We start from the raw sequence: 15,972 nt of genomic DNA on the forward strand, positions 1-15,972 counted from the left end.
AGGAGAAAAGAGAAAGAGACAAATAGATTAATGAGATTAAACAAATACTAGTAAGATATTGGACTAAATAGAGTTATTTCACTGAGGGAAGAAAAAAAATAGAAATGCTTCTAGACTTATTGCCCAGTGTCACCTGGATACGTCCTCTGAATAATCAAGAAATATTAATCCAGACGCCTATGACTGTTACCCTCCAGTAAGTGACCAGTAAAACTCATTCATCATTGAACTGACACTGCCTCACATTGCCTGGCCCTCACTCTATTCCCTTTTAGGCCAACACCCTATCATTGATGACTCTCGTCTAACTGCCCTCTTCCTGCAGGGTTTCCTACCCTAAGACCAACTTGGAGGCAAGTGTGGTGCAGAAAGTGTTCTCTTGCTTTATGTTCAAGAGCATTTCAGCAGCACTATCATACGTCAGCTTCCTATACCTGCCTGCCTAGAGATAACAATCTTCTGATAACTGTTATCCAGTTTCTTGAGTAACTGTTTTTTTCCCTGTCATCTCAAATTTTGGGTACCCAGGGTGGGCCTGGTCCTATGACCTAGACAGCTGGCTAGCACACCTATTATGTGTTGGAGACCATGCCATCATTTGTCAGAGTACATTCCTGTTACTTATCTCCCTGGCCTTGCACTAAACTAAGATCCAAATGAATGATTGGAACCTCAGCTGCCTGAACTCCAAAATCAAGGCCCCATCCCCTCTCCCTGGTTTGTACTTCTAGATGAATGACCTATACTTGGTATCGGACAAGAGTTTGACTACTGTGTTGGTTTCCTACTGCTGCTGTAACAAGTTACCAATTGGACGACTTAAAACAATACAATTTTATTATTTTACAGTTTTGGAGGACCATACTCTGAAAGGTTTCACTGGGCTGAAATCAAGGTATTGGCAGAGCGACATTCCTTCTGGAGGCACTAGGAAAGAATCCATTACCTTGACATTCCAGATTCTGGAGAATGCCCGAATTCCTTAGCTGGTGGCCTCCTTCCATATCTTCAAATCCAGTAACAGCCTGTCGAGTCTTTCTTAGGCTGCGTCACTCTGACTCTATTTCCAACATCACATCTCCTTCCCTGACTCTGACCCTCCAGCCTCCCTCTTTCACTTATAGGGACACTCGTGATTAAATTGTGCTCACCCAGAAAATCCAGGATAATCTCTTCTCTCAAAATATTTAACTTAATCACATCGGCAAAGTTCCTTTTACCATGTAAGGTAACATTTGCAGGTTCTGGGCATTAAGACATGGACATCATTGGGGACTGGCATCATTCTGCCTACTAAGAGTACCGCTGAAACTCATCTGAAGAAGTCACTGCCTTTCTATACGGAACTGAGCTATCACTTCAGGCCCTAAGCTTAACCTGAATTCCTCATACCTGCCCCCTCCTCCTTTCAGTTTATTCCCCAGAGCCCTCAGCATACTATGTAATCAAATGAGGTTAACTGATGCTGATCAGATATAAGATTGATGTTGTAAAAAACATTAATGGGCTGTTTTGAGCCAAGAAGTTGAAAGTTAGTGAAGAAATGAAGTGGGGGAAGGAATTTGATTAAAGTTAACTCTTGAGATATTAAAATTGTTAAGATCTTTTAAAAAGATTTATATATAATTTGCCATAGTCTAGTAAGTTTTCAGAATGATTTTTTTGAAAATTCTGTCCCATTTATTGAAAATACAATATTGTTGTATATTAATGTAACTTCTCTTAGCCAGAGGCCATGGATGAGCAGACCAGAGAGAGGAAGATCTGACCTCTAAATCTTTACCCCTAAAAGGTGAGGTTCTGGCACTCTCAAACTAGGCAATGGTGGGGTAAGAAGTGAGCAAAACCACAGAAAAGCATGTCCTAGCTCATGGTATATCAGTTTTACTGAAGAGTAATAAAGGGGAGAATTAAGTAATTTAATTGGTGATTTAAAGCATTTTAAATTATATCAATCTCTAAAATAGATACAAATATTGTGTGATTTTTTAAAGATAAAATAGAACAGAGACCTGTTTCACTGGTCCTTTAAGGCTGTAATTTCATGGGGGATTGGTTTGTGCTTCTCTGCTGGCAGGAGTTCTCTGGTAGAACAAGTTGAGGGGACTCCCTTAAATGGTCAAGCAAGGCAGATGGAATCTGGCCAAAGAACAACCTGGAACAACTGACAGAATTTGCAATTAAATAACATGTGGCTGCCATGAACATATGGCCATTCTCCTGAAATGACTGTCCATTCCTGTAAGACGGTACAACACTGAGCAGAACCATGGGCCGGATAAAACAAGTGCTTTTCCATGTGTGGCTCTCCAAACTGGAATGTTCCCATCACGAAGGAATGGGACCCACTAAATTAAAGCTTTTGTCTACTATAAACTTTGTTTTCCTTTCCTGTAGCCACTGATCATGAGTTTTTGTCTGACCATATTTTCTACTTCAAGTTCAAATACAAGTTTTTACATTTAAAAGTTGCACATTTTGCCTATGTTCTCCTCTGGTTCCAATCAAGAAAGGCAAGTCCTCTATAATCCTTGAGGCTTAAATGAACCTGAGACTTGCACTTACAGACCCCATTTTGGCTCCTTCAGCGCCTCTGAAAACCACACTTTCCTTAAAAAATACTAGATAGCCAGCCATCACCACTTTAATCAGTTTCCCTGGCTTGGGGACATGGCATAGGAAATTAGTCTCAGTATCAAAGTTCATAGTTCAGGAATTCTCAGCAAAGCAAGATGGGTAAGGAAAAGTCTAGTACTATGTCTGAACAAACTACATAATGGAATAATTGACTAAAATCAATTTAAGAGGTGTAAGAGGTGGCCAAGGAAAGAGTGATTGTGCTGTGTAACCATTCCATTCCTCCATAAAGTCACGATAATCCAAAAGTGGACAGAAAATAAAGCATACTTAGCATGATGTATTTATACCATGTGGAAAACCTATAATTCCCCGAATTGATATAAGACCCTCATATATCACATGGCACTGGGACTCGGAATATGACCCTTAAAGACTTCACTGGGCTAGAGTAGCAGAAAAACTTGATAAACAGGAGTCCTCTCAAATATTTTATTAGCATTGTAAAATTTCTTATTTCTTAACATAAATGGAATATCTGGGTCCACTGAATATGGATGGATTTAATTTATTGAAGGAGAATAAGGACTTGTAACTGATTGTCTTTAAAAATAGGTGAAATTGATATAACACCTTCCTATCACATACAAGAAACTCCAGACAATATGTAGATAAGAAGGTACACACACATGCACACACACACATGTGCGCAATGCTTTAAATGCCATAGATAGAGTTTGAATATAACTGGAAAAGTACTGGGTAGGGTTATTGCCTAAAAGTATGCCCAAGCCCATCACCAGGAACCAAGAAATTTAACGTTTAAGAATGACTCCTGTGGTTTAGTTAATGCAAGCACCATAGGGAGATAGTGTAATAAATTTTATCAATTATGTGAATTATTAAAACTTTTCCAATACATTGTTTTTTAAATTTTTAAAGTAATTCATGTGTATGATAACATACCAGATGATAGAGGTGTGTAAAGAAAAAGTTAACAGTTCCTCCCTTCCTTCTCCAACTCTATTGCTCAAAAATTCATTGAATGCCTATTAATGAGCCAAGCATGTTCTAGACTATGTGGATACATCAATGAACAAAACAAAGTTCCTGCCTTCATGGACTTATAGTCTAATGTGAGAGCTAAACAAACAAACAATAAATAATTCCAGGTAGCGACAAGTGCTATGAAGAAATATAAAGATGTATAATCAAACAAATTAAAAAAAAAAAGCTTCCTTTGGTTCTCTAAGTTTGAATTTTGCAATACTAGAAAGAAAAAGACATTCTAGAGGTCACTCTAATTTGTCCAAATTGACTAAAATCTAAGTTAAAAGAGAAGAACAATATAGTTATTACAAATTACTTTGTACATACTAAGCCCTCTATTATTATTGAACAAAAATGTATTGAATGACTATTATGTTTAACATTCTATGTAATGTGCTACAGAAGAATTAAATATAAATTAGAACTGCCCTTGAAAATCTTGCCAGCCGTGTCAGTGACTTCTCAGCGACAAATCCATCCTTCTCTGCCTTGCTTGGTTATTGTAGAGCTGAACCCTGCAGGCATTTCTGCTTTGACAACCAGCAAAATATTAGACTTTGCCAATAGAGGGCGATGGAAAGACACTGTTAGTCTAGAGGCCGAGGAGAAGGACTTTTCCTTTCGCTTATACTGTTTTTCACGTGGGCAAGTTGATTGGTGTGCAAATAACTGCTTCTGTTAGCCTCAGCAGGGCTCATGGTTCACTTGTGGCCCCTACTGGTGGACTGTACATTCCTATGGCAGCCATGCCCTCTCTAAGTCTCAAAGTTCTTCCTTGCTGTTCACCCTTCCTTAGCCAAGGGTAGAAACTATTCCCACAGTTGCTATTTCTGTATCATAGAGTACACTCTACCCTTCTTACATAGTTATAGACACCTTTTACTGGTTAACATTCTTTATGTTAAGTTTTCCTTGTTCAAATTGCTAATATGTCTGTCTCCTGACTGGTCTCTAGCAGATATACCAGGGAATACCGGGGGAAAGACAGGTGTAAGTTCATATAAATTCTGCAGGAGAAAGCCATTTCTGCTGTAATTACAGCCCAAATACGAAACAGCTTCAGAGGCATAGATCTATAAAATTATATACTGGTTTGGGTTGCATTCAGCTGCATATAACAGAAAACTGACTTTAGTGGCTTTACCAAATAGAGATTTATTTTCTTGTGTAACATAAAGTCCATAAATAGGCACTCAAGAGCTAGCTATAGCTATTGACAAAAAAATTAAGAACTCAGGCTCCTTTTAGTGTCCAGTTTCTCTCTCCTTCATGGGTGGCTTCTGTACTCATGGCTGCAAGATTGCTACTTCACCTCCAGACGCTGGGTCCAAATTCCAGGCAGGGAAAAGAAAAGGAAAAGGAATAAAGAAATGAGCCAACTGAATCTACCCCCTTCGAAGCAACCTAAGGAACAATGCCAAGTAGCTTCAGCTCACCTGTCATTGACCATTTCTGACCGTAAGGCAACCTGAGTAGCTCAGTACTTTTTAAGCTGTGAACAGGGATCTGTAAGTAAGAAAAAAAGAGGGAGAGAGAATGATGTTGGATAGGCAACTGAGTCTGCCATGAATTCATTGAAAGATGAGCCCGGCCAGGCATGGCTCAGCGGTTGAGCATCAACCATGATCCAGGAGATCATCGTTCGATTCCCGGTCAGGGCACATGCCCAGGTTGCGGGCTCGATCCCCAGTAGGGGGCATGCAGCAGGCAGCTGATCAATGACGACTCTCTCATCAGTGATGTTTCTCTCTCTCTCTCTCTGAAATCAATAAAGATATATTTTTTAAAAAAAAGAAAGAAAAATGAGTAAATTATTTTTGAGATGGGCAAGAGTCCACAGAGGGCCTTGATCTCATAGCCATACACTTATTCATTTTCCTGTTATGTAAGTAGTTTTTCAATATTAATTATCAACCATGAAATAAACATTTTCTCAATAACTAGCATATTTTACCAGAAAAATGATGGAATAATATTCATTTTGTTAGTATATTGTTTTCATGTAACTCTTTATATAAATTTTAGCCAAGACCCTCTGGCCCTATGAGAGGATATGGAAAGATACATATACTTTTAATTCCCTACTGAATTATTTGGAATTCATTCAGTAAATATTCTATCCCAGCAGAATTTGGACAGGGCTCACTTCTGCTCCATGCCGTGTTGACTGGGAAGGCTTCACTGAAGCTAGAGAACGTAAGAGGCCCTCTTGCACATGTCGGGGTAGTTTAATTCTCTTTCATGAGGCTTTCTGCTGTACGTGTGGTTTCTTAGCATTTAAATGTCTAACCCATGTTTCTTAATATGGTGGCTGATTTCTAAGAAAGAGAGAATGTAAGCTATGGGACCTCTTAAGGCCTAGTCCAGAAGCCACAAGTTCCTACTTCCAATATACTGTATTCTCTTGGTCAAGGCAAGTCACAGGGTCAGCCCAGATTTAACAAGGGAAACAGACTCCGCTGCTTGATGAGTGAATGCAGAGGGTCTTGCAGGATAGGAGAGATGGCTGCAGCTATATTGGAAATGATTTTTCATACTTCTCTTTACCTCCCCATTCCTTTCCTCCCCATGCCATCATCAGCCAGGCTTATCAGATACTACAAGTTATGTCTCATAACTTAACGTATCTCCACAGTCTAAGGAAAAAATACAGAGAGGATTAAATACTTCACAAAAAGTTCTCGGAAAGTGCCTTTTTAAATTCAAACTTCCTCAGTGCAAATATACACCCCCTATCAACATGGGTTGGTGTCACTCAAGATCCACTTCCCTCCTTCTATCAGTGTAAATCTTAGGATGCAAAACCCAGCAAAGTCTGAGTAAATTGGTCTAGAAAGCACCTTGGACACATGGCCATGGTCAGAGCCCTCATTGTCTGGGCTGCACTTCAGAAGCCCAAGTCCAGTTTCTGAGCCTCCAGCCTGTGTGAGGTGGATATGCTTTTGTATTCTTTAAAGTCTTTCTTCTTCCAGAAGATAATTATTGGATCCATTCTCTCTTTCTCTCTCTGTGTTACACACACACATACATACACACACATACACACACACCATTCTCAAAGATACAGCATCTGTTCTTTGAACACCTAATATTCTTCATAAATATTTAAACCCTGATAGAACCTACAAAGGACCTATTCTCTCCTCTTTTAGGTCAGTTCATCCGTTTATTGACATGTTGACAGCGCAGGGCCTGAACTTAGACTTCACCTCTTTCTGCCACAGGCCTCTGTCCGTATGTACCCTGAAGTAATCCTGTTAGGAATCCTTGCTTGTCTCGTGCCTCCTCCTCAACAGTTACTACTACTGATTTATGGCTGAACAAACAGGAACTTCCCTTAATCTATCTCCATACGCAAATCCATTTAGAATAATTTTTCCCTTAAGAGGATCTATTATTAAAGTATAAAACATATGATGATTAGTTTTATGTATCAGTTTGGCTGGCCAAGGGGTGCCCAGATTAAACATGACTTCTGGGCGTATCAGTGAACGTGTTTCTGGATGAGATTAGCATTTGAATCTGTGGACTCAGTAAAGTAGAAGTTCAGTAAAAGCTGTTTTCTGAGACATTTCTGTTGGCATTTGAAGAAGATGATTTGTCCGAAGTTAGCAAAAACCAATGTTAAAGTTGGGTAGGTTTTGAAAATATTCAGATTTTCTTTAGTCCCAGGCCTTCATGAGATACAATACAATCCCTTAATTCTTCCAATCTAGAGCTGGAAGAAAAACTGACCTCTCTCACTTTACCAACGGCCAACTTCGTGCCCCAGAGCGCAAAACCCTTAGGCTGCTCATCTGCTCATTCCTTTGTCCCAGTACTTCTAGGCCAGGTCCTCTTTCGTCCAAAGAGCTAACCATCCCTCTGGAATCCTTTTCCAAATTCCTTTAAAGAAACGTATTCACTTTGCTGGGGACCCTAATCTGTCCTGTCGAGTAGTGAATAAACCCATTTCCCAGCACACAAAGTCCTCCCTCGCAGAGAATGGCCAGGAAGGGGACCCTCTACTGAGAGCAACTGATAAGAGGCCAAATCTCACAAGGTGTCAACTGAAAGAAAAGCGGCCTTTCCTCCAGCGGTTTAGACCAAAACCTGTTCATGTCTCTCCGCCAGGGCTGATTTTCAACCTCTTTTTGCCTCTGCTCTACCGCCCACGGTCTACCAGCCAGCCCATCAGCGGGCGGCTGTCAGTGTCCTTCCCAACGACTACCAATAAAGTTGTTACAAAGTGACCTTGAGCGCCTTCCCGACTGCACCCGATTCCCCGCCTTCTCCATCCGGGTGCCGCGGCGGGGATAAGAGCCGGCCCGCGCCTGCGCGCCCAGCCCCACTCGTTCGACCTCTGCCGCCGCCGCCGCCGCCACCTCCTGGGAAGGTAAGCCGAGGGCGCGGGCGCGGGGCCTCCCCGGGCGGAGCGGCGCCCACGGGGACCCATTCATTCTGCCGGCGCCTCGCTGGGCGCGGCGCCCGAGCCCGCGGCGTGCACGGGGGCCCGCGGGACCTGGCGGGGAGTCCAGGCCCTCGGAGGGCACTTGACCTTAAGCCTCTTTTCCTCCGCAGAAAGCGGGAGCGGAGCCCACGTCGCCTGCCACCAAGTCCTCCAGCCGCGCCGCCCCAGGAGTGTAAGATGTTCGCCTGCGCCAAGCTCGCCTGCACCCCCGCTCTGGTGCGTAGCCCAGCTGGGCCGGGGCTCGACCTGTCGGCCTGCAGCGGCCACGTTGTTGAGTGGGCGGCGCACACCGGCCTCTCGGGGCATCTCCCCTCACCCCCTAATCCGGTGTCCTTCCCTCCCGATCCTGGCGCGCCCCGTTCTGCTCCTTCCTCCACCAGGGCGATGGAGGGCGGCCGAGGCCTAGCTGTCAGGCCCGGAGCGGTGTAGGTCAAGCCCTCCTTGCTCCCGGCCCGGAGCGGCCCCCTCCCCCACTCCCTCGGTCACGCTGGCGGGTTGGGGTGGAGGCTAAGGTTGGGGTGCTGTGAGCAGGGGAGGGGGCCGCTGAGGCCTAGTTCACCGCAGCAGAGCTCTCTGTTGCCTGTCTGTAGGTCAAACTCGCTGCTGCAGAGGGAGGGACTTTGCCTCGCCCTGCGTGGGTGGAGGAAGGTGGCGGAGCAGCCTAAAGCTGTCTTCCTGCCTCTAGAATGTTACTTCCATAACCGTTTTAGAGGCTTTAGGTGAAGAGAAGATATGGGAGATTTGTCTTAGAGAATTAGATCTTGGTTCCGAAGGAATTTTCTGTGACCTTAGTTTAGTGGACACTCAAGGACAGGCAGAGCATGGACTGGAATATGTCCTTATGGTCAGAGTATTTCACCGATTATTCTTACTCTGATGTAGAATTGCTTCAACTGCTTTTTAATTTTATGATTAACAGACATGTTGGAATGTCTTGGAAATGGTGGGAGCTCATATTAACTAATGGGCTATTTTAAATAAGAAGCTTATTTTCTCCTAATAAACTCACTTGTTGATCCCCTTGAACTTACCAAAGAATGTGTGGTGTTTATTGCTGTTCTTATGATCTGAATTGTGACACTACAGTAATTGAAATTTTAAAAGCAATACTTTTTTTTTTAAGCTAGTTCTTAGAAGTTTTGTACAGTATATTACAAATAGCTTATGAGGCAAGTTTTAAAAACTATTAAAGTTGCTTCATGTATTTAAAATGACCAAACAGCCAAGATAAGTGTCAATACAGGAAAGTCATGAACTTTGACTCATTTATGCTGCTTGCTTTCTTAGAACTCATGGTGCAAGAAGGGTCAATGAAGTCTTATCTATATCCTTACTTATTACGTGATATTTTCTTTCATTAATAGATCCGAGCTGGGTCCAGACTTGCATACAGACCAATTTCTGCATCAGTGTTATCTCGACCAGAAGCTAGGACTGGAGAGGTAATAGTTGTAATAATAGAAATTAAGTGACACTCCTAAGTATGTCTTATGGTTTTAATTAAAGTGAAGGGGGGGAAAAAAACTCATGAATGAATGGTTTGAAGGCAATCCTTTCCACATTTTATAAAATGTGCAGAAGATAAGCCTATAAAATAAACTTCTGTATCCAAAACTTACCCACCTGATTTGGCTAAGAAATATACTTATGTATATTTAAGTATATAGGCTTGTGTTGCCTATATTTAAAATTATAATAGCTGCAGTTATTGAAAAACTTACTCTTTTAAAAGCATATGCATGTACATTGTTTCTAAATTTTCAACTTTATAGGGTATAAATATTGTTATCCCTATTGTACAAGATTGGATTTTAAGCCCTTGATTTTTCTATTGTGCCATACCACCTCCTATTCAAACTTGGCTACAAAATAGAAAACTAGTTATCATTTTGACAGTATAGTAATTAAAATAGCTAACTGTGATTACTGATTGACCTTTGCCTTTATTTCCTGTTCTCTAGGGCTCTACAGTATTTAATGGGGCCCAGAATGGTGTGCCTCAGCTAATCCAAAGGGAGTTTCAGACCAGTGCAATCAGCAGAGACATTGATACTGCTGCCAAATTTATTGGTGCAGGTGCTGCAACAGTAGGAGTGGCTGGTTCTGGTGCTGGTATTGGAACAGTCTTTGGCAGCCTTATCATTGGTTATGCCAGGTAATTTCCATGGCCAAATAAGGGTATGCTTGAAATAGTTGGAAACTTAGAAAATTTAGTGAAATAATAATAGCTACTTTGTATTAAGTGCCTACCCTGTGTCTTGCATTCTATTTTGAGGGCTTTGCACACATCTCACTTTACTCCCCACAACACCCATTGGAGATATACTCCTATTTACCTATGAAGGACTAGCAACACAGGTCTCAAAGTCATAGCTAACTCAGTTTGACTTCACAGTCTGCACTCTTAATTGTTAAGCTATACTGGGAATAGAATTAATAGCACATTCTATAAAAGTCAGTTTTCATTTTATTACTAAAGACCTTATTTCTAAACTCTCAGTTCTTAAAAGGTAGAGAACATACTTACACAGGCATAAGAAGAATGTCAGAACTCCCCAAAATGAAGACTAACCATTTATATTGACATACAGAGTCAGCTCTCCCCCTTTTCCTCACAATTAGGATTGAGGAGAAAGGAATGTCAAAGGCAAAGCAAAAGAGATCTAGGCAAATACACTTCCAGTATTTCCCAGTTTACAAAGATCCCCACACTAGTAATCTGATTCTTTAACATTTACCATTGAAATTCAAATATTTCACAGTAACAATTAAATGTGTTTGTCTCTTTTAGAAACCCTTCGCTGAAGCAGCAGCTGTTCTCATATGCTATCCTGGGATTTGCCTTGTCTGAAGCTATGGGTCTCTTTTGTTTGATGGTTGCTTTCTTGATTTTGTTTGCCATGTAATGGAAATTACTGCTTGGAATGTTGGCATTCATATTAATTACGGATGTAATTCTGTGTACTTTACTGTGACTCCGAACACTGTAGTATTGGTGTCGTGGAAATAAGACATTATTTCCAAAGTCATTTCATTAAAGATGAAAACTTTAATTTTTGCTGTGATTTGTACTTACCTAAATTTAGATCATCACAAAGAAGGGACGTGCATTCAGGCAGATGCTGTACAAGTCAGAGGGAATTAACAGCAGTTGCCCCACTGATGAAAAAGATCCTAATGTAATTTTTACGAGAATTCTTTTATCTAGTGTTCTGCACATTGTAAATTATGGGGTTTTTGTTTAATCATTAAAGGAGAAATTTTGAGTGCTTTCAGCTTCTATGAAATATGATTATTTAAACCAAGATAGTTAATTGTTCAAGATACTTTTGTTTTTAAGAGCTAACATGAATTCAATACTTGGAAGCAAGATCATCTTCCAAGAGTAACTTGGCTGATCTTACACAGCTAGATCTAAAAATCATGTCAGCTTTTTAGGATGGGAGTAGGAAGCAATTTTCATTAAGTTTCTAAGCAATTGTGTGTCTATAATGAATCTTATCTGTCTTCTAAGAAGAAACAATCTAGCAGCTAGTTTCTCAAACAAGGCTTTCATTAAAAACCAAAACCGAATTGGCTACATTTTTAAAGCCCAAAGTTGCTAAAGCATTGCTTATCATTGATACTAACATGTTTATAGTAGGAGTCTTGGAGATAATAGTTGATCCAACAGTATTTTGTTTATGATAGTACATGTTGCTTCTTGGTCAAATTTTTTCCTATTAAGAGTAAGAAAGCGGTATTACTATAGAAAGACTGAGTTTTTCCCCTAGTAAACACATTGTACCATTATATAATGTCATCTCAGTTTCAGGGTTTCCATGAAGGTTAAGATGACAATTATGAAACCTACATTGTACTCCTTTAATGCCCTTTGCCTAATTTGATTTCAGTTGAGTCATCAATTACCAGGGTTTCTCAGAGTACCGTGGGAAGACCACCTCTATCAAAATCACCTAGGATGTCTGTTTAAAATACAAATCCCTAGGTTCTGAACCTACTGAATTGGAATCTTGGGCCATGAGACTCAGTTGTCTGCATTTTTTTAAAAGGTTTCCCAGGTCAATTTTTGTGCACAGAGAATCACTAACTTACATGTATTCATCCTACTGTCTATACAGTGAAATGAGGCTACAAAAAGCTAGAGCTAGAGCTATTACCACTTTTTGATTGGTTAGTCATCTAGTCTGTCATTCCTGGAGACGTCACTATTTTTTTTAACAATACTACTCAGTATTTGAATTCAGCAATGTAAATTAAAAGTACTCTTTGTATGACCCAGGGATTCCAGAACTTAGTATATACCCAAAAGATTTTAAGAAACAAGTATTCAAACAAAACCTTGTATTTGAATGTTCATAGCAGCACTATTCACAATTGCTAAAAGGTAGAAACCAGTTGTCTATCAACTGATCAATGGATAAGCAAAATGTATATCCATGTAGTGAAATACTGTTCAGCCATAAAAATGAATGGGGTACTGACTGATACATGCTACAACATGAATGAACCTTGAAAACATGGTAAGTGAAAAATGCCAGACACAAGAGGCTGCATGCTATATGATTCCATTTATATGAAATATCCAGAATAGGCAAATCCATAGAGACAAAGCACATTATCAGGGGCTGGGGAGATGGGAAGAATAGGGAGTGATTGCTTAATGGGTATGGGGATTGCTTTGGGGTAATAAAAACATTTTGGAAGTAGATAGTGGTGATGGTTGAACAACATTGTGAATACTAAATGCCACTGAATTGACACACTAAAATCGTTAAAATGGCAAATATATTTTACTACAATTAAAGTACTGTTAACACAAAGTATGTAGTATAAATCATACCAAATTTTTTAATACTAGGAAAATATGTAGATTAACTAGTCCTGTGATCAAGTTGGTTTAAATCAACTTGTGTTTAAAAACAAAAATGTTCGTAATGCTGGTTTGGTGGTTGGTTGAAGAGGCCTGAAACATTGATTCTGGAACAGGTTTCTGCAAGAGATGCCCCTCGCTGAGGAAATCTGAAAGTGGAATGGAAGTATCTGGGCTGTGGCTGCCTGACTTCATGTTGCTGAGGGAAAAAAAAGACTTTAGAAAGTATAACAGAAGTATAACCACAGCCTACTTTACCTAGAAGGCAAAAAGGACATTAAAAGGGACGACATCCTGAAGTATATCCCTCTACTATATTTTTATGTCCAGTAACAAGTTTCTGAGGTTGAAAGTACTTCACTGGAATACGTCTACTGACAGCAGAAATGTTTATTGTGCACCATTTTACAGGAAGTACCACTTCCCTTAGTTCATGAGCCTTACAAATATTAATGGCATATGCTTTTCACCAGCTTCTTAGTTTCTGAACAGAGGCCAGTAAGATGTTATTTTCACAAACATCAAGTGAATTCATGTTGATAAGAGTTTGGTTTTTTAAAAGTCCAACAGATGAGAGCACTGAGAGCGGCAGAGTGCCAGTTTTCCAAGCATACTTTCTATTTGGTATTAAGTTGTTACCTTTCCAAGTTGCAGAAATGCGGTATTTTTAATGCCTTTGGGATTAACTCAGAATAGGTTTGAGTATGAAAGTTATGTTTGAATTACAGAGAAACATGTCATCTAGCCACAAACACTAGGTATGTATGGAAATAACTAAATCTCAGAATGGTTTCAGAAGAGTGACAGTAAGTACTAAGATCTTCAAAATAGGTAGAATTTCCAGTGATGGAATCACATGAAGAAATGTTATTTGTCTACAAATTAAGATAAACCTTAAGAACTGGTGGAATGAAGATAGGCCAGAAGAAAGTGAAATCTTGGCTAGCGGGTAGCATCAGGAAAAGCATGTAAGAAGCAAAGAGCGGTCTGGGTACCGGAGGGAGGTAGTGTGAGATAAGGCTGCAAGGGTAGCCTGGGGCCAAATGATGTAAACTGGCAGGTATAAGAGTGGGTTTTATTTGGGTGACTACAACCAGCCTTTGACGGCTTAGAGCTCTGTTTTAAAAAGGTTAATACAAGACCAGTGTATAGGATGGACTAGGGCCAATAACAATCAGTGGTTGCTATAGTAGCTTTGCTGAGGTAATGAGGGCCTAGTCTAGGATGGTGGCAATGTTTTTTGTTTTTTTGTGGTTTTTTTAAAGTCTACAAGAGTAGCAGTAGATTTGATGTCTAGATCTTGGGAACTAGTTAGGGAAGGAGAGGGAACTAGTTAGGAATTGTAGACAAATGGGAAGTAACATTTGAGAACCAAATAAACTGTACTCAAGTCATTTAACCCTCATGACAACCCTGCAAAATTGGGATTACTTTCCAAGATGCAGAGAAAAAAAATAGGCTCAAAGGGGTTAAACAATTTCCAAGATCATGTAGCCATTAAGTGGCAAAGTCAGGGTCCAGATTTAGATCTTCCTTGATTCCAATGTCCATGCTTTAATTTTTAGTGTGATTATGTTAGGAGTGACAAGGAAAAAGCTGATATGGGGGAAATGATTTTGTTTATAGAATTTTAAATACAAATTTGAAGTATAATCTTACAGAGAGATTCGTGGGTTTGGAAGGAAAGTTATGGTTTATGGCTTGGAGTAGATGTGAATACAAGAAGTACAGAGCAGCAGTAAGGACCCAGCTCCAGGTAGATAACATGAGTTTGTAGTGAACCTACAATTTGGTCACATTGATGAGTGGCTAATGTTGGGTAGAAATGAATGTCATTGAAGTTAAGTTTAAGGATTGTAGACAAATGGGAAGTAACATTTGAGAACCAAATAAACTATACTCATGCTTCTGCCATAGTTTTAAGTTCTATTAAGTCATTTTAGCCAATACGGTTTGACGTGGGTGGTAGATGTCTCGGAGAGGAAAAGGTTGAATTGTTGCACTCTGTTCTCTGCAGAGCCTTTTTAAATACATGATTTCTACACCTGAAATAATAAATGAGTTCAATTTTCTACATGCTGTGCATATATTAATTTAGTAATTTCATGGTATAACTACTGATAATATTATGGACTTCAGTCCCAAACACAGAGTCCATCAATAATTTGCCCAATTGTTAATTAGGGGCAATTTTTTTCAGATCTTATGCCATCTTCCTGCCTCAACAAACATGGCTGTTGAATTGTCAGTAGCAAGATTATGCCTTACCTTGCTTTGATGCAGAGATAGTTAATAAGTGGTAGCCAAAACTTAATAGGATTTATAGGGAAATCTTTTTAAAGCTTTTTTTTAAAGATTACATGAGTTTATTATACTTCTCTCTTCCCTCTGCCCATCCCTATCTTCCCTCTCCCCCCACCCCACTGCTCATCACACACAAGCTCACTCGTACATGTGTTTATAGGCTTTCTGATGATGTGTATAGCATAATATACCAGAGCACTGCTGCTCAAAGTATCAGCAGCATTGGCATCACCTGGGAACTTGTCAGAACTACAGGTTCTAGAGCCTTACCCCAGAACTGCTGAATCAAAATATGAATTTTAACAAGGATACCAGGTGATTTGTAAATACAATGAACTTTGAGAAGCACTGTCCAAGAATACTGTAATTTCCAGCATGCCATGACTCAGACTCTTTCAAATAGCTGTCAATTCATTCCCTGGAAAAAATTTCCCCCCTTCCCACTGGAATGTACTGCTAATCCCGTAATTCTTAAAGTGTGGTCTGAAGACTTCTGAGGCTTTCGGGGCTTCAGGAGGTCCTTTTCTACTTAAATAGCTGTGAGGCTAGATTTTCATCAGGTTCTTCAACCAAAGCAACACATTGCAACAGATCAAATGCTGAAGAGATGCAAGAATGCAACTATAGACATGCTTCTTTTTATTGAACTTCACTTTATTGCGCTTTACAGATGTTGCATTTTTTACAAAGTGAAGGCAAGACCTTCCACCAGCAAAAA

At 40.0% G+C, this 15,972-nt stretch overlaps 1 protein-coding gene across 2 annotated transcripts; it reads left to right on the forward strand.

Moving 5' to 3' along the window:
- Positions 1-7,974: 7,974 nt before the first annotated feature.
- On the forward strand, positions 7,975-11,130 carry ATP5MC3 (ATP synthase membrane subunit c locus 3). 2 transcript variants are annotated; one of them, XM_087819755.1, is made up of 4 exons: positions 7,975-8,002; positions 8,188-8,293; positions 9,442-9,519; positions 10,039-10,236. In XM_087819755.1, the coding sequence occupies exons 2-4, from the start codon at positions 8,255-8,257 to the stop codon at positions 10,234-10,236; spliced, it is 315 nt and encodes a 104-aa protein (XP_087675881.1). In that variant the 5' UTR covers positions 7,975-8,002; positions 8,188-8,254. The 2 variants fall into 2 exon arrangements, with proteins under 2 accessions (XP_087675881.1, XP_016062621.1); XM_016207135.2 differs by lacking the exon at positions 7,975-8,002 and adding an exon at positions 10,869-11,130 and having other exon boundaries at positions 10,039-10,232.
- The last annotated feature ends 4,842 nt before the right edge of the window (positions 11,131-15,972 follow it).

The sequence above is a fragment of the Miniopterus natalensis genome, chromosome 8, assembly GCF_054644295.1.
Source record: "Miniopterus natalensis isolate mMinNat1 chromosome 8, mMinNat1.hap1, whole genome shotgun sequence".
Classification (NCBI taxonomy): domain Eukaryota; kingdom Metazoa; phylum Chordata; class Mammalia; order Chiroptera; family Miniopteridae; genus Miniopterus; species Miniopterus natalensis.